The sequence below is a fragment of the Myiozetetes cayanensis genome, unplaced genomic scaffold (genome assembly GCF_022539395.1).
Source record: "Myiozetetes cayanensis isolate MyiCay16 unplaced genomic scaffold, myiCay2020 scf2-11, whole genome shotgun sequence".
NCBI lineage: Eukaryota > Metazoa > Chordata > Aves > Passeriformes > Tyrannidae > Myiozetetes > Myiozetetes cayanensis.
Window position 1 is genome coordinate 40,284,173 of NW_026087411.1, and position 19,674 is coordinate 40,303,846.

Consider the following 19,674-nt stretch of genomic DNA (forward strand, 5'->3'; position numbering starts at 1 on the left):
ATAAATGTCTTTTTATAGGAAGGGACTCTCAGGGGGCTAAAAGAAACTGGCAAAACTATATATTCTGCCTATTTGTAGAACTAGTGCTGAACAACAGAGAAAAATGAAGACATTTTAAAGGCCTAGTAATCTGTTTTCCCCTTCAGTTAGTCTTGCAACATTTCACAACCTTTCACAACTTCACAGTAAGTTGGGGCATTGTGGGAACATAGGGATAGAGGTGGTTGATCACTGAGCCTTCATGTTGCCAGCAGCTATTCTAAAACCAGAGCTCTTACAGCACGCTGTCGGTAACTCCAGGTCTTCACTTGCTTGGCTCATCCATATAAATGAGCTCCTCTTGCTTTCAAGAGAGCATGTTCAGTTGAGCTTGTGGAGAAGCAACTGTCCTTTTGGCAGGTACATCATTGCCAATACCAGTGAAGGGGCTTAAGAAAAGAATTAGTGAGTTAGAAAAATAACATTAACTGTGTGCCCAATGCCTTTGGCACCTGAGAGATGGATGGGGTGCCATCCTTGATCAGCCAAGAGAGCTGAAAAGGATGCTACTAACAGACTTCCAACCTCTCTTTCTGTTCATCCAGCATCCATATGGTGGTCTCAAACTCCAAAGTTCACTTTAGTGGCACTGGAAATAAAGATTGAGTAATGGTATGTGTAGATTGCTGAGAACAATAACTACCATTAAAAAAACCCACCAAACTTATAATCCTTCTTAGTTGATCTGGAGTATCTTGACCATCAGGCCAGCCTGAAAGTATCTCTAGTGCTATAATCTAGTTAACCTGATGTGATTTCTTTTCCAAAATTGTAACTAAAGTGAGTATTGTAAATCATGCTTTCCTTTTGCCATCTCTCTGTTGGAAGAAGAGCTGTATTTCCACCACAGGCCATTGGAAAATAAAGGAAGTCAGCAGGATCTGAGAGAATCCCATGTGTGCTTTCCCACAGGATAAAAGGATGGAGAAAGGGTGTCTGGGGTGCAGCTGGCTGAAATTATTACTTTAGCACTGCAGGAATCATCAGCATGTTGTCAGGATGTGTTGTTGGGCCAATGCATCCAGCAGAGGCTGGGAGTACACTGAGGAAGGGCAACTGTACGTGTGACCTTTTCTTAGAGTTCTTACTGGACCTTTAGTTACACCCAGTACAGCCACTTTGAAAAGTCGCAGAGAAAACAGGTTTTAAACTTGGCTTATCATTATTTAACTAGGTGGTTAGTTCCCAACAGAAAGGTCTTTTCAGCTTATCTTTGAAAGACAGGCTTCATTGTGCTCTAGCTCTGTCATAAATTCTCCAGTTTGTCCTCTGTTGAAGGGAGATCTGTTCCATAATTTACAACTTTTTACTCTTGAATTTGTATGCTCTGAGGACTAACACCTTTAAATGTGGTGCATCCAAAGGAGATTAATCTAAGAATAGCTGACTCAAAAAATATGCTTATTATATGTATTAGTAAGATGACAGATTTCTCCATGTTGTTGCCAATCTGTAACATTGAAATCTGCACCTCCCTCCCTCCTGGCTTGCACTAAGTAAGGACTTACTCCTGGAATTCAAGGTTGCTTCTGTTGTTAAATCTGATAGGTTCCAGCTAAAACTTGACATCAAATGAATGTATCTCCACACTGTAAAAGCATGCAACTCATCTCTTTTTGCCTAAGGGAGAGTAACTCAGAAGCAAAAGCTCTTGTTGTTGCCAAGAAGCCTCCAATCCAAGCACTCGGGAAATTTGACTTAGTAAAGAATTTTTTTATCTTTTGTTTACAAGTTACAAATTCACTTTTCTATAGTAGATTCAAGCCTGAATAATGTAACAGGAACTGTATTATCAGCTCTATTTCCATGCTTAAAGCAATACTTACTGAAATCCCGAACCACCTGAGCAAATCTGCCTCAGATTTGGCTCATTGTAATTCATTCTTTTGAGAACAGAAACCAAGTTTAGAGTCAAAAGTTAATTTCTTATCCTGGACCATGGAAAAAAGAGCATATCACACGAATGTATTCTGTGCTCATGCAGCTGCTGTGGGATAGATTTCTACAGGGAAGGTATTAAGAAAAAACATATGAAACTCTTACATCACATCTAATGATTATCCATGAGCGGGGAAATCAAACTGAATCAGAAAATGAAAAGTACACTTATGGGTGGTCCTGTCTTTTTTATTGTGAAACAAGAATGGACTGATATCACAGTGAGGCAAATTTAAAATTAAAGATTGCAGTTCCTACTTTGATAGTTACGTGTTTAAGTGTGTATTTAAAGGATACATTTTGGTTGGTTAAAGCACAATTAATTCTAAATACAGAATTAAAGAACTATCTATTTGACAGATCTTTTTAAAATTTCAGTATGAATACAAGGTTCAGAATGATTTATTAAGCCCACTAAAGCTGGAGTCATGCATAAGCAATGAAGGAAGGCATGCTGCAGTTCTGTTCTGGCTTTGCAAACTCTGCTGCTGGTTTTAATGTTCATAACTTTTAAAGCTCTATTCCTTTACTGAAATGCAAATGTTAGTCCATCTGTTGTATGCCATATGCTTTCCTTAACAATATTATTGTTTAAATGCTGGATTATAAAAAAAAAAAAACCTCAAAATATTTTTGAAATACACTCTCCTTGCACTGTAAAGAATTTTCTGTTAGGTTTTATAGATTCCACCAGTGTTTACTGAGACATAAAACTTAATTTTTGCCTTTGATCAACTTGTCTGTCACTCAGCTTTATTCATACTGGTGCTTAATACGTAGTAGTTTTTCGGATAACAAAAAACTGAAAATGTTTTCTTTAAAAATTATTTTCGAGGCATGAAAGTGCTGACAGAATGGTCAAAATGGATGAATTTAGAAGTCAAAAGTTTTGCAAAGCTTTTGTCTTTTGCATGAAGTGTGTGACTCAGTGCAGCCTTGAATCCAAACAGTTTTAAAAATTAAAGAAGGAAAGGATGATGCAGCTTTTTATTTGGGGGAAATATAACCTGAGTCCAGCTGTGAAAATTCAGAAAGTGCTGGTGCAGTTTTGGAAAGGGAATGCTTAAATGTTGGTAAGAAGGTAAAATGTAATCAAGGGATACAAAAGTGAAAGGAAATAGGGGAGGGAGGTTCAAATCAATGATTAAGTAAATTGTTTCTACTGAGTAGAATGAAGAGGAGTTACAGAGGTTTCAGATCCACAAGAGGTAAAGAGTGGAGGCAGTGGGATCTGGAAGCATGAACATTTTAGTTTCACCTTCTGCTTTATTTCTGAAGTTCATGAGAAGACCTGCAATGTCTTCCAGCTACATTCATGACTTTCTACCATGAAAGTTGGGATCTGGGGGGGCCCTGTCCTTTTGGGAAGAAAGATCACTTGAGAAATGCCCTTCCATAGGGAAAATGGGTTTATACCAATCTCTCCTAGACTGCAGACTGGGATTTGCTATAAGCTGAAGAGCAATATGCTGTTCTTGAATGGGGAAAAAAGGGAGATGTACCACTCTACCCAGGCAGGCACTAGGATTTATGGGCAAGACTTGTAGGGATTTGGGTCCTTTTCCCTGCCCTTTCCATATGAACCATTGGATGCCCAGCCTGGCCTTTTGATGTGGTGAGCAGAGAGCAAGCTACTTCCAGGCTAAACCAAAAGTATAGCACTGAGATGGCACTGAGGGACTGGGTAGAGGCATGCTCTGAACTTGTCCCAAATTCTCAGCGAGGTGCTTTATACCACTTTGGGAAACCTTTTCTGTTTCCAGGCTGGTCTCCAAGGCTGCATAAACACAACAAGCTGTATTTACTCTATCTTCCAGCCCAGTGGCAGAGTCGTGATCATTTCAACATCTTCACATTCTTTTTCTTCTAGACAGGGACAGTCTTATGTGGTCTGCTTTCTGGGAGCTGCCCCCAGCCCAAGCCTGCACATATGGGAGAGGGCTGCTGGGTGCAACTAAAGCCAGCTGGTGAGGTTCAAACTGTTCAACAGCACAGCCGTTCACTTACCAGGGAATGGGGCTGTGCTCTGGCCCTGCTTAGTGGATTATTTTTGACATAGTCTAAGCACCTGTCCCCATAAGCATTTGAATTCCTTTCTGATTTGAGTTTTCCTGTTGCCAGCAAGAGCTGATGCTCTTCCTGGAAGGAAATTTCTTCCTAAGCACTGATGGTAAGAAATATGTACCATAAGTCATTTCCAGCCTACACAGAAAAGCATTTTCTAATTAGTGGAAATGCAATTTCTATTCTGACTCATGTAAATACTTACTTCTCTTTAGAACCTCTTGAACTGTATGTCTTGTTACTGTAGCTTTATAATGGTTAAATTATCCTGTTAAGGTGAAGTTGTTCAGGGATTTGAAGGAGTCTGATCATACTGCTATGGCTTAATGCTATCATTATTAAATGTCCTGATGGGTTTACCTTAACAATGATTAAAGATGAGTAAGGAACATAAAGGATTTATTTAGTCTCACTTAAAAGCCATTATTTTGTATTTTTTTCCATCCAACTGCACTTTGATTTATTAGAGTTTTGGTTGCTTATAGACATATGTCACTGAGGTATGTTTTGTTCCCTTACTCATCATTTGTTTTTCTGGACAGAGTGCCCTTACTACTGATTAACAACTGCATGTTGCCTGACTTTTCCTTTTGAAATCCAAGAGAAAAAATGTTGTAACAAATAATCACATAAACATTACGTAAGTGCTTGGAAGTTAACAAGCAAATGAGTATTAGCCAGTGTGGACTTGTTAAGAACAAATTATATTAGACTACTCTATTTTTTTCTATGACCATGTAACAGGCAGTTTTGATAGGGGAGAATCAATAGATGTCATGAGCCCTGACATTAGGATGCTCTGACATTCCTGCAGATAAGCTGGAGAAACATGCTCTGGATATGAAATTTCTCATGTGGCTCATTTTGTGTTTTCAGTGCGCAGTTCTCCACGGGTCACTGACCAAATGGTGGTGAGCAGTACTGAGGATCTGTTATGACTCTGGGCACACTTAATCTTTTCATTAACAGCTAATTGACAGAAGAGGAAGCATGTGTATTACACTTGCAGATACTTGTAAACAGGGAGACTGAAAGGTGTGTGAGGGAGTGCTTCCTATCTACTAGGTCCTAGGGAAACTTCCACAGGAATGACAGTGTATAGCTCAGGGTACTGTGTCCCAAGGAAGATGTGTACAGCTGTAATTGGAAACAAGAATGACCAGTGGCCTGTGAGGGAAGGCTGAAAGACCTGTGGTTGCTTAGTGCAGAGAAAAACCAAGAGGAATGGCAAGTACAAAGAAAACTCCCTTAAAAAGGAAGGGAAAAAATTCTTTTTGTCTGTAGTGTGTAAGATGGAAAATAATGGACTTCAATTGTATCAGAGGACACCAAGGTTTGACACTGGAAAAACTTTTAACATTCAGGATAATTAAGCACTGGAATATGTCTGGGGAAGATGCATAATCTCTCTCTTTTTTTATTTTTTTTTTTATTTTAAATGAGCTAGACAAAAATCTGTCAGGACTGATATAGTTACAAGTTGATTTTTGCCTTAGGGCAAGGGGATAGGTTAGATGAATTCTGGAGTCCTTCAAGCACTATTGCCTGTAGTTCTGTATGCCACTGCTGATTTCAGCACTTCCATATTCATGTCTAAAAGCTGGCTGAATACATAGGGAGCCTGAGTTTTCACTCAGACCTTTCCCCTGTGCTTTCCTCTAATCCATAAAATGAAGCCCAGAAGGGGTAGATCCAATTATATTTTAGTTTAGAGGCACAAATATTAGGGAGGTAAGGGATAAAGAAGCTTGGGTGAGAAATGTCTTGCCTTCCGAGTGACATCCTGCCAAGCGTACCAAGTTGAGTCTTGTTATGCTCCCAAATGGCCCATCTATGATTGCATTAACACAAAGTATCACCATCTGAGAAGAGCTCACATGCAGAATTCATTGAATTAAAATTTAAGGCAATAAATGAGGGCTTATAATGTATTGGAAACATTATCAGTAGCAAGACTGCCAGCATATTAGTGACTATGATGGATTGACTACTGGGGAATTCATTAAATTTACAAGAGTCTCCCCAGATGAATCCACTGGCTAAAATATTAATTGTTGCCCTTGGGAGCACTTTGGCCATTTAGTTTCCAAGTAGAGCTTACTCTGAGAAAAGGATTATTCTACTGATGTTTGCTTGAATTTAGGAGTGGGGTCAATTTATGTTGGATTTTTCAACATTGAAAATAGTTTCTCTTTGTACAATGCTTGCTGCCTTACTAAACATAGGGCCTGTGAGAAATAATTTTATGAGTGAAAAATACATTACTTAACACAATGTGCCCCAAAAGTATAAAGAATAACCAATATTATATTCATGCAATGAAGCTCAATCTAAAGGCTGTGATTGTTTGGTTGTGTGAAGGATGGCAGTGACTTCTGTCTGCACAGTCACTTCTGCTAAAAGAGGAGAATTGCTGAAGCTTTAGAAAGGAATGCAGAGAAATTCTCTACTTTCCATCCTAAGCTGATGGATACTTTAAGATTAATGTTGCAAAGTCAAATATATCTGCATATTGTGAACGTGCACTGGATAAATTCTCCAAAGATTGAGACTGTAACTCTCTTCAACAGAGTGGATCTGTGCAATTGTTCTTAGATTAACTCAAAGTGCAAAGGGTCACAATCTGGATTTAATTTTCTTATTTGCAAATTCTGATTCTGTTTTAGACAACTGGAGATGGTTGCAGCACACCAGATCTTCTCCAGGTGCTTGTGATTGAATCACAAGTTGGTTTATTGGCTACAAAATTGAAATCTGTAATAACTTTCATGGGTCAGTACCTGCAGAGTCGATGTCTGTAATGGAACTAGAATTATAACTCAACTGTAATGTAGAAAAGATGAGGAATTTTGGGATGAGGTGACTGTTTTGTTTTTTTTTAAGACTTCTTAGTGTTATATACTAAATGTTAAAGAAAACAATCACAGCAATAATAGTTACCAATGGCCAAGAGAGGATGGGAAATCTAGGGCTTGTTCATCTAGTGCTGATGGGCTGGTATTCTGGGACCCTGAAGACCACCACCTGAATCACTGATAGTAAGGTGAGTGTTGGGGCAGGAGAGAATAATTTTTCTTGCACTTCTGAGCTTTGTTTCACAGCTCCAGGAAAAGCCAAATGCAGATGCAGTGCTAGCTGGCATAGCCTTGTTGTTGGAATACAGCTTTTCATTTGGGCTTTTCTTTTTATCTTGCACAAGATGCAATCCTGGCTTGTCAAACCTGGGTAACGGGTGATTCATCTATTGTATTGTCCTGTTCTCAGTAAATTGCAGTGTGATTCCCAATTTACCTGCCATATGGCCAGTTCTTCTTAAAAATCCAAATGCATAAGCAGTCTGTGCCCAAGAACATAGGAAGGGAACACATTACTTACAAAGTATGTAATCAAGCAGTGTGATCTAACCATTAACTGGGTGATATCCTCTTTATTTGGACAGTTTACTGGCTCTAGGGTTTCAAGTTGGAAGTGTCACTTACACTTTCTGATAATGCAACTTAATTAAAATTTTGTTCCTGTACCAGCAAGTGCCAGGTCACCAGATGGTTCCTAATTGTTATGTCCACATATTCTGTTCTGGATTGCAGCAGACAATGTTTGTGCTAGTGTTACTGGGACAATTGCTACATGTACTTTGCAAATGTTTAATACACAAATCTTAGTCTTTAAATAATGTAAAAAGAATTGCTTCGGTATTTATTAATCCATGTAAAGTAATAAACTTCCACAAGACCATAACGGCTTTTTAACCACAATAAACTAGTGTGTCCTTATTAAAAAATCAGAATTTTTGAGATTGTAAAGCTGTGATCCAATCAGGGAGGTAATTCAAATCACAGTCTCATCGTATGAGTAAGTGCAATGTAAGTAACATTTATCCTGAGGCAAATACCTTCCAGACTGTGGGATAGGATACCCAAACTGGGAAGTTAGAGTAGAAGATGTTAACAGAACACATGAAGAAAATCTGCTATCACAGGTTTATAAAAGACAAGAAAATATACACACACTGAGAGGATGTGCATCAACACACTTCATACTTCTGAAACTCTTGCTCAGGATGTTTTCCAAGGCCTGGAAATATACTTGCTGTGCTGGGCTTAGAAGAATTGTGTGCCAGGAGCTCCAGGCCTATCCATGACAGAAAGGGAAGATGATCACTGAAGCCCATTAAAGTTGAAGGCATGGGCTGGACCCTGCTTCCCTCCCTCCATGTGTCCTTGGATTTTCCCTTTGTTCATGTATGTGAAGAAGTGGTAGCATGGTGTTTTTCTTGTAGCTGGTTCTGTGTCTGCATATGAAATAACGAAGGAATAGGAGGTAAAGTGGTTGCAGAAGATCTTGTGAGAGCAGGTATCTGGCCTGCTCTGAGTAAATGGCGAGAGGGAGCTTTCATGCAGAAATGAACAAAACTATTTAGGAGTAACAAGCGTGGTACTGAAAGACAGAACCAGCTGCCTACTTAGGCACAGGCACTGAGGACATTCACGAAGACAGCTTTGGAAAATAGAGCATAACAATACATGATATGGTGTCTGATGGATTGCCTGACCACTTGCTGGAGTGGGGACAGGTTTCCTAGCTGATGCATTTGAGAAACTCATTTATTTCATGAAACATTTTTGCACTTAACCTCCAGATGTGCCTAAAAGTCTTGCTGATGTTCCCCAATGCCTGTCAGGAAGTGACAAAAAAGGGAGAACAAGTAATCCCTGTCACCGGTAGTGACTTTATATCAGTTTCTAAACTTAAACTGGCAGGGCTTTCCTCGTTGCTTCTTTGGTTGCTTTGGCTTTACTCTATTGTCTTTATTTGGGGTATCACAGGGTATTTGGTGGTGTGTTTGTGTTTTCATGCTTGTTTTTAACTTTTTATCCAGAACAACTCCCAAACTGAAAAGAAAGAGAAAAGATCAGCAAATTGTGTTTTGTGCAGGAATGGTCAAAATGTAATTTCTGATATATAAGTTATTTTTATCTGGATTGTCTTAAAAGAAAAATTCTTCCTTGTACAATCAGAAAGGTAATTGAAAGACAAGTTGAGATATTAAAGTTAGCCAGGGGAGAAGCAAATGAAACAAGGTTCTGTCCAAGAGGGACTCATCCCTAAAACTTACTCCCTCCTTCCTGTTCTTGTCTGTCTTCATTTGAATGTCCTGCAGGTGAAAATGCAAGGTCTGTGAGGCTATTCCAGAAAAACATACTTTCTAAACCCGGAATGCAGGGATCAAAGTCTTGTTACTATTGCATCAGTACAGTTTTACTCTGCTTTATGCTGTACATCTGATCTATAACTTTGGTATTTACTCCAGTTGCAGAACTGTTGGCAGACCTGTGTGAGACGGCTCCAGTAAAAGCAGGACTGCTGGGATCTACATTATTGCTAAACTCAAAACAAAGCAAAATGCTTATCTTCACGGTTCTTCCTATTGAGATTAGGAGTAATAAATAAAGTGAAGAAAGCTGTTCTCAAATTATTTGGTATGCTAAGTGAAATGAGAAAGTGCTTAGAAATATTTCTCAAATGGTTTCTGTAAACATTCCTGGAATAATTTTCTTGTGCTTAGATTTGGTGTGTGTTTAGGAAGACAAGGACACTTTCTAGAAAATTAGTTTTTGTCTTCCCTTTTGTATCTTAGAAATCTCATGGAGCTTGGGGAAACAAAATTTCAGTTCCATTTTCAGACTTCAAAAGAAGCAAATAAAGTTTCAGAGGAACATCTGAAACAGCCCTCAACTTGACACCAAACTCCTCTAAGTTTGGCCCTGACTCATTGTTCGGGACATATAAATGTGACGCCAGCAGGTGACAAGCGATGTTTCTTTAGCTGACTACTGTACTGCTATAAGGTTTCAGAAAAACAGAAGGCAAATTTCAGTTAGGACACAATTGCAGTTAGTGCTTTCCTGGATGCAGCCCTCTACTCTATCAACCCGTACTAAATCCACATGGCATGTGTGTGGTTTGACAGACTCTAATCAACAGCTAAAAATTTGCATAAAGGATACAGCTCAAAAGTGGTGTTGTAACAGTGATGAATACCAGGGAAGCAGCAAGCCAGTGAATCTGCTGGTCTCACTGAAAATTAACCACATTTCCTTTCATGAAAGGTTTTGAATGGGTATGTAGGAAATGTATTGAAATACCTTGAGTTTGGGTTCTTGCCTTTCTGTTGAAGGTCCTTGAACAACTGGTTGGATGCTTGTTTTGAAGAAACCCTATGCATCTATTCCACTTTACAAATAAAAATGCACAATGTCTGAAGGGCTGTAGAGTAGCATTACAGAAGCAGCAGGAGATGAGAGACCTGCAACAATCAAAAGGCTGTTAACAAACAGATTCTCTTACCTACAGTAATTCTATTGCTGAGTCTTGTTAGAGTTGTGGATAAGAAAATGAAAACCGCATACCATGTTATATCAGTTTCCCTCATATTGTGTTCAACATTAGCAGGGTTTGACGGTGTATCCTGAAGAGTTTCCTTTACTATGTATGCCATTAAATTTTGATCAGCATTATTATTAGCTTAGTCTTATCCCAGTGTTGACACCATCAGGAGTAAGCATCAGAAATGTTAAGGACTGCAATGTAGAGAAGGTCAGACAATGATCTGATGGTTTCTGTCTTAAATTTTATGTCTGGCATATTCCTGTGGACCAGAACTCTAGGCAGTACAGTTACCCACAGGCAGAAAGAGCAGGAGTGACATGAAGGAAGGAAACACAGATGTACAGCAATTTCCAGATTTTTGTTTTTTTGAGGATGGGTGAAGTTAGAATTACACAGAAATGGGTACAGAGTAGGAAACTAAGGTTCATAGAAGCAGGAAGGGGATAAACCATGCAGAGCCCAGCAGACAATGGGCAGAGCTTTAATTTCATATCAAAGACGAGAACAAGTCAGTGAAGGTGTCTGAGAAGTGTCTGGAGTTTTCTTGCATGGTAAGTAGGGCAAGATGAATTCTAAAGATGGCATGAAATATGTGATAAGAAGCTGGAACAGGCAAGGCATCAAGATGAAAGACACAACAGGGCAGGCAGTGGGAGATGTTCGTGAAATATGGTTCTGGATATCCTGTTGGCGTTGAAACTTAGGGAGGAGTCAAAGGTTATATACTCTTAGTACATAACCATAAGAGACAGGAAAAGCACTGAATCTGCCAACAGTTAAAGACAAGAGAAAAGGAGTTGGAATTTCATTGACACTAAGGGAGTTTCTTTCAATCATGATACCACTAAACTTTCCAAATGCCTCTGAAAATATTTGTTGAGGCATGACTTATCTACTTTCAAAAACATTTTTGCATTCCAAGAGATAAAATGGTTAGAGTCCTCTGCATGGGTTTCCATTCTGCAACCTTTTTTGAGGTGACTAATTCTAGTGGAATTTCAGGGGATTTGATAATTTAAATACCTTTACTTCCATTAAAAAACCTAGCTACCTACTGTTAATAGATACATAAAGAACATGAAAGCACGAAGGAAAATTTAACATTCTGTCATCTGGAATGTTTGTAAAATGTCTATGATTAGAATAAATATATATAATAGACATCTGAATATTTCTAATTATCATTTTAGTTTTATGGGTTTTTTCTGTTGTTTGAGGAGGTAGGGTGGGTTTGTTTGGCTTTGGGTTTTTGTATTAACAGTACCTGAATCAATCCTTTAAATGTTAATTTAGTTAGGAGTAATGTGTATTTCAGATGTTATTTAAACATTCCTCTACCAAGCCATGTTATTTTAAACAAGTGGTAAATGAATCACTTGCAGAGGTCTCTACAGAATTGAAGATTAATAGTGTTTTCTCCGGCATCAGACATTCAAATTCATCCTCTAGAAAACAATAGAGAACAATGACTACCCTTCTGGGAAAATGCAAGCAATTCCATAAAGTCAGGGGAGGTTTACATTACAGTTGTCATATAAAATTTAGACAAGTGAAACCATAAAAGCCAAGCCAAAACAAAAAAAACAGGTGAATGTCCACGCCAAACAAGAAAAAGGCAGTGAAGTTGCAGCTTGTCTGGGTGACTTCAACACAACAGAACTGCATGCATACAAGAAATTTAAAATAAGGGAAGAACCTGAATGTGAACAAAACTGAAATTAAAATTGAGCAGTAAACTGATTAAAAGCGAGGATAGAAAATGCAAGCAGCTAGCTGGTAGCAAATCTTAGCTATAGCAGATGTGATTGCCATTAGCTCTAAATGCATGTTAAATTAAAGCCAGCATCTGTTCTCGCAGATATGGCCTCAGTCATTTTAAAAGAAAGATTAATTTGGAAATCAAAACTTTAGAAAATGATTAATGTCAGGGTTTGGTAGAGCTAGAGAAACCTGATGTCTGATAACCATGGGCAAATGTTCACAGTCCTGGTTTTTCTGCAGCTCCAAGTGAGTGGTGTTACATTGAAGCTGGTGAAGGTCCTGCACCTAGAAATCAACAAAACCTTTTAAGGGTATGAATATGGGATTCAGTGATTCGACTTCTTTCTAGAAAATCAAAGCTAAGCAAGTAGTAAAATGGTGACAAATGATGAGACAAGGAAAGCAAAGTCCCAAAGATTTCTAAATAACAATCAGTATCTAACTCTGAGCAGCACTTACACAAAGAGAAACAAAAATTATTACAATACCAGGCATCATAAAATACTGGAACCTAGAAAAATGAAAGCAGTAAGAATGAGGCAAAAGTTCAATCGCACAGTTACAAAGCCTGGATGTGACTTCAGAAAACTGAGGAAAAGGACTTCCAAAATGATGAAGGGATTACAAATAGTAAAATAGGCAGTAGGAACTATTATCAGAGAAATCACAAAGAGAAAAGAAATTGTGTCATCTAATCAGATTGCTGAGAGCTGAGGAATAAAGAAATGGAGGAAACATGCTTGCTGGGACTTCTTAACACTATTCTTAGTCACTGAGTAGTAAGACTCAGAAGTACTTAGCAGCAGGAAAATGTTTCAATAGAAAGGGTAAAGTGGCAGAAACATCAGTGTTTGGTATCCTGGTCTTCTCATTGCAACATCAGTTATATAGTACTGGCTATCTACATTAATTTTAATTCATAGGATGCTGAAAAACCTGGTTTTAAACAGTCACAGAAAACTTGTTTTAGGGTCATAAATTGTGAATTAATATGTATATCCATGAGTTTATTTCTCGGTTTGGGTCTTACTGTAAAACATGAAGTTCAATTTTGTATGATTTAACCACCCATAACTTAAGCAACAAAATTATGGTTTTGACCACCCATCTGCCTTATTTCTAGAATATTGTACAGATTTAAAGCAATTTCGCTAAAGAACCAAGTCTAAAGTAAGAAGTTAAATGGCTTTGCTTAGTGAGGATCTATAATAATATTAAGTAATTACTTCTCACATGTTAATTTCACTGTAAAGTTTTAAAGTTTACAACAATATAAAACTTGAAGTAATCATAGTTTACTGTTTAATGGTGTGGAGCAAGGAAATTTTTAGAGGTAATGAGTCAATGAGACCATGTATTCTTAAATATTTATGCTACTTCTGGGATGGTTGTGTAAGAACTGTGGAGTATATACTACTATTATTTGCTTCTTCCAGCATGTTGCCATGTCCCCTGCACAAACATGATCCACGAAATTTAGCCCTTTCAGTTTAGAAATTACGTCTTTATGAAAGAATGGTATAATACCTCCATTAGAGAAATCTCTTATTAAACCTCTGATGTTAACAACCTGATAAGGGGGGTACAGGATGCAAGTTATAATGACAAAATTGGCTAGCTAGTATAATGTTGTTGAGTGTAGATTACTACAGGATTTGTACAAAATGGAATTTGTTGCGGCCAATTTTTTTCTTATTTTGTATTGGTAGCAAGCAATTGTTTTGTTACGTTGGGTTGACATATAGAAACCTACTGTCATTAGCAGGTATGCCTTGCCAATATATTGGTTTATGAGTTTTCAATAATAAATCAGTGACAAAAAGTTCTTTCCCACTTTTGATGACTGAGAGTTGCTGTTTGAATGTTGAGTAAAAATTCACTTATTCTCACAACAACATAGATAATATCTGAAAAGACTATTATCCCTGAGGGTAGAAGCCATCTGCTAACCTCTCCATGCAATAGTAACTACCTGGGGTCTATATTTGAAAATAAAAAACTAAAACATAAACATGTAAGCATGATGCTGCAGTTCTGTTCTTGTCATGTCTCCTATTGTCTTCCTAGTATGCATTTTCATAATTCTCCCAATAAAATTATAAATGCTACTACACAGTCAACATTAGAAATGTTATCCCAAATAAAACTAGCTGAAAAGAGAATAGTTTAATTATTTAAACAAAAGAAGTATTGTTCCTACGATATTTGCTTCTGGAAATTGAAAAGTGAAGATAGGATAGGGGATAGAAAAAGGACTGGAAATTTGCCCTTCAGTTTCAACTCAGTTGGGGTTGAAAATAAACTTTTTATTTTTAAAATAAACTTTTCTTAAATAATGTTCTTCAAATCATGGACTTGTAGTGTTAGCAACTCATGTAAATAGCCACACTGTAAAAATGGTTGGTCAGCATTGTATTGTAATGAGTTTTGCCCATGAGAAGTGCAAGACATTATTCCATCAACAAAATCAGTTACTGCCATCTAGAAATGACAGTCTGAGTCCATGTGTATCCAAGAAGTCCATGGCATTAGAAGAAAAAGGAAAAATAATGCTTTGCTCTGGAATTGTAACTGAAGAGGCACCCTAATTAACATTTAAGAATTGCTCTGGCCAGAGATTCCTTTGATATATAGGTAATTTCAGCTGCTTACCTTTAGATTAAAAATATTAGTAGTGTTGTTCTCAGAAGTCAACACTAGATACTTGAATAATCCTCACAGATGTTCATACTTTAAATAGGAGAGGTACTGTCATTCCTACAAAATAAACATGTAGTAGGATGGAAAGGAAGAAATCCTCCAAGATGTTAAAGTGTAAACATAGGTACTTGCAGCAAAGTACATAGAAAACTACAGTGGGAAATGAAGAGTTGTGGAAAAAGTCAGATTGTAAATTATAAGGAAAAGAGGAGTGGGTAAGTCTGTCATTTAACCCTGATGATCTAATTGATGAGGTAGCTAGGAATATAAAGCTGACACAGGAGATGTACTACTCAAAGAGAGTGGAAAGGGGAGGTACAAGAGATTAAAAGGCAAGAATTTTTAGTCCTCTTCAGATTCAAGTCAAAGAACATCTCTAAAATTTGTAATAGGGATATGGGCTCTAAAAAAACCTCAGTAGTTAATCAGAAGCATTAAGTTCAATGATCAAATTGGAAGCCATAAAAACTAAACCAGAAATCAAAGCAAATATCAGTAATAGTTCAACCATTTGACAGAAAAGGGCAAATGGCAAATTCCTCCTATTTTCACATCTTTACATCATGACATAATATGCTTGTTTGTTCTGAGTTTCTGGACTGGGGGTGCTGACCTCCTCTCTTTCCCCACTGTCAGAGAATGCAATCAGGGAGTTGTGAAGCATTGAAAATTTACTGTGCTCTTCTCTACTCTTTGCACACCTTTTGTCTTCAAGGTCAAGTAACTTCCATCCACCTCTTAAACTCTCCCACATTATATAGATTTACTGTCACCAGTAATTCTTACACTACTTTAAAATAAATTGGGAAAATCTAACTTAAATGAGAAACTTCAACTTAAGAAACTCTAAAAGGGATTATCTAGTTCTGGTCACTATATTTAGTGATAGGACAGGGAAGCAAATACATCGTTATACAGATTAGCCGATAATGTATAGAGCTGTGACTCTTTATGTTTAAAGTAACTACTTGTAAAGAAAACGAAGCACAGAACTATTTTCATGAGGAATAAAAACTTATGTTTGGTTAGGAAGGAATTTTGTACTTGGCTGTTTCTGTAGCAAGGCATTACTTCTACCCTGGACAAGTTTTGTGGGTGCTGACTGCTTTTGCTGCTTGTGTCTTTACTCTCTGCTTTGACAGTAAGTTATGTTTCCTGTCCTGTTTGGATTACTTTTGAGTTAAGACACTTAAGTCAGGTGTAGGTACCACTTAAGCCATTTGTTAGAGATTCAAACAGTAGTTTATTTCAAAAACCTCTTAACTAAATTCACTGATGTGCTAAATGTACATGATAAAGTCTTAAATTATCTTGTCTATATTGCAGCTAAATGTAACAGTCCTTATAAAGTTTAAATATCATATCTTAAACCAGATAGTGAAAACTTCTAATTACATTGTATATCCTGGGAGCTTGTTTATTACAAGTTCACTGATGTCTTTGTACTGATTAGGAGCATGTAGTTTTCCCAGAAAATCCTCCTTGTTGTCTGACATACTGTTTTCCAGGACACTAAGTTCAAGATCAGACACGTTAGACGGCAAGTAAGAGCTAACTTTAGTTACTGACTGCTTTTCTCTTGCACAGGTCCTCCCCTTTCCTATATTCAGATCAGTAGCAGATTTAACTTGTTTGCTTGTAGATATTGGTTTAATATGCTGATCACCCCTGTTTTCTTCCTTACTGATCTGTTGGGCTTTCTCCTCTTCATCTAATAATGATGCCTCCATCTGAGCGAGGTTAAGTGAGTCAGAGGATTCAGGACTCGTTCTTTTGCTGGTTTTAAAGTCACGGTTTCTCCTTAAAGACTGGACTGGAGATGAAGCTGAAGGAACTGGCATGAGATCTGAAATACTTTCAGCTCTTTGACTTGTCTTTGAAATTCTAGACCTGCAAGATTCTGGATCTGTATCTGACCCACCTTGCTTTGGCCTTTCAAGACACAGAGGTTCAGGACTGCTGTCAAGAGCTTCAGAATCTTTGTCTGTACAGTCAGCACTGGTGAAATCTTCGGAATAAACTGTGTTCTCAGGACTAGCAACAAAGTCATCTGAGTATATGAATTCAGAGTTGTTTTCAGCACTCCCGCTGAGGCTTGGTTTATGACCACTTATAACAGATGCATCATCATGCTCTCTGGTTTCAGGATGGATTAAGTGTATTGCTTCATTACTTCCCTTTGCATTAGCATCTGATGGGAATGCTGCTAGGACCTGAGCTTTCGCATGCTTTTCCTCCTGAGCAGATTTTAACACAGTTGCCTCCAGTAAGGGGGCTGTAGTTACTTTGTATGGATGTTCCTTGCTCGTAATTGCATCCTTCTTCTGTAGACTTGCAATAGTCTGTTCCTGCAGGTCAGGGCACCCATCTCCTGTCACAGAAATGGACTCTGGGAGAACACTGTTTTCTAATGAAGTCTGGACAGTTTTATCCAACTGATTATTCTGCTTTGAACTGCCTTCCTGCTACAACGCTTGCAAGAAACCACATGCTGTCCTCCAGCATTTCTGAGCAGCTTTCTGTTGAGTAACGGGCTTCTCTCCTTCAGCATCTCCATTTGCCTTTTTCTGTACTTCTCCCTCCTTTCATGAATTATCAGCTTATCGGGGTTGGTCTGCTGCAGCCGTAGCCTCAGTGTATTTGTCAGCCCATACAACAATTTCTTTCTGGGAGGTCTGTTCTCCTTAGCTTTGCAGATCCTTTCAGCAGCTGGCTTTCCCTGGGGCACAGCTTTCTTAGGTCCTCTTCCAGCACCAGAAGACACTGGTGGGGTGGCCTCTTGCCTGTCTTGTTTGAACTGGGGGCTCACAGCTCCGCTGCTCCCACCAGGCCCCACAGGTGCCTCTGCAGGCTTGAGGGCAGCGGAAGGGCTGAGGGGCCGTGAGGCCCTGCTACCACTCCCCGGGGCCTGGTAAAGCCAGGCAAGATGTGGGTGGTCAGCAGCAGCTGGCACAGCGCTCTGGGTGAGCACCGACAGCTCTGCCAGCAAGGCCCTGAGTAGCGGCAGCTGTCCCAGGGTGTTGTTGTGGTGCTGTCGAGGGCTGGCGGGGTGCAGCAACGAGGGGCCGGCACTGGGACGCGGGGGGCTCCGGCCCTTGTCTTTCTCCTGTGATCTCCTGACCTCGACGTGCTCCCATTGCGCCGCGGCCGCTGGTGCTTGCGGCCGCTGAGGCTCAGCCGGCTCACGGCTGTAATAGAGCAGCGGAGGGCAAAACACGTTGCCTTCCAGCTCCTCACTCTCCCCTCCTCCTCATTCTCCTTCTCCTCCTCCTCCTGGCCCCCCGGCTCAGGGGAGGTGGCAGGCGGCGTGGCAGCGCGGGGGCTTGCGGGGCTCGCCGCGGGGGGTTCCTCGCCGCCCTCCAGGCAGGTGAGGCGGTAGCCCAGGACCAGCTCGCCGACGATGCGGCCCGCGGTGTCCCGCAGCGCGAAGCGTCCGCGGCGGCCGCACGAAGCGGGCGCTCCGGGCCGGTGCAGCAGCTCGGCGGCGGCCGGGGCAAGGGGGACGGCGCAGCTGCCGAGGAGGCGGGGGGGCCCCGGGGCCAGCCCGGCGGGCAGCGCCAGGAGCAGTGCGCGGAGCGGGCGGCGACGGAGCGCGACGCTGAGCGAGCCCCGGCGCCAGCGGAACAGGCAGCGCTTGCCGCGGCCGAAGGGGAAGGGACTGCCCCGGCCGCAGGGGCGGCGCGGCGGCGGGGGCGCAGCACCAGGGTGGGGAAGTCCAAGAGGCGCAGCGCCACGGCCGGGTGCTCCGGGGGTCCCGGGTGCTCCGCGGGTCCCGGCCCCGCCACCCGCACCGCCTCCACCAGCAGCTCCAGCGCGAACAGCCCGTCCATGCCGGCCCGCGGGCGCAGCTCTCGCGAGAGCTCCGTCTGTGCGGTGCGAGGCGCGTAGGGGGAGCGGCCGCTCTCTCGCGAGAGTTGCGTCGCGGAGCCCCTCACGGTGCTGCAGCGCGGCCGCTCCCGGTGCGGCTCATCCCGGGAGCCGCGGGCCGTGCCGGGGCTGCCCGCCCCGCCGTCACCCCCCAGCGCCAGGGCACACACCGCTGAGATCGTCGAGTCCAACCTGTGACCCGACACCACCAGGTCAATTAGACCATGGCACTTAGTGCCACGTCCAGTCTTTCATTAAACATCTCCAGGGACGGTGACTCCGCCACCCCCCTGGGCAGCCCATTCCAATGTCTAATTACTCCCTCTGTGAAGAAATTCTTCCTGGTGTCCCACCTAAACCTCCTTGGCACAGTTTTAAGACTATACCCTGGTCATGAGAGCATATTTCTCTTCAATAGAAACCCCAACATTTTGGTTTTGAGTTGCAACTTAGAAATAAAAAAGGCGTTTTACTTTCCGACAGTCCTAGTTTCTACTAGCCACCATTTAAAAGAGACTTGTGATAAGACTTCTTTAGGTTGCATATCACAGAAGAGCGATTTAGGAAGCAGGCATGCCTCAGAGGCAGGGTTATGGAGCCATGTTTCATGACCTGCTACCACCCTAAATACGACAGGTATGTATTTGGATCTCCATTAGTTACATTTAGCAATCTTTTTAAAATAGCTCTGGTCCTTCTCAATCTTCCTTTCTTAGAAATAGACTTCAAATTTTTCTGGCCTTTTTTTTTCAAAGACTAGAAAACTGAGGAATTTTGCTGATTCAGTGAAGTCTTTCACTGACCTTGTTTGTAGCTGGAAGTACTAACATTTTGTCTCAAAAAATCCCAACCCAGACAATTGGTATCATTAGCAGCAACTCAGCAACTTTGGTTCAAATCTCTCTTTTGAAGGCT

General features: G+C 40.6%; 1 protein-coding gene across 1 annotated transcript; it reads right to left on the reverse strand.

The window, feature by feature from the left end:
• Window positions 1–15,742: 15,742 nt before the first annotated feature.
• On the reverse strand, window positions 15,743–18,722 carry MAP10 (microtubule associated protein 10). Its single transcript, XM_050316648.1, is given in 5 exon segments — window positions 15,743–17,353; window positions 17,356–18,135; window positions 18,138–18,549; window positions 18,551–18,581; window positions 18,583–18,722. Coding segments are annotated over 5 exon segments (2,433 nt in total). The 3' UTR covers window positions 15,743–16,283.
• Between the last annotated feature and the right edge of the window lie 952 nt (window positions 18,723–19,674).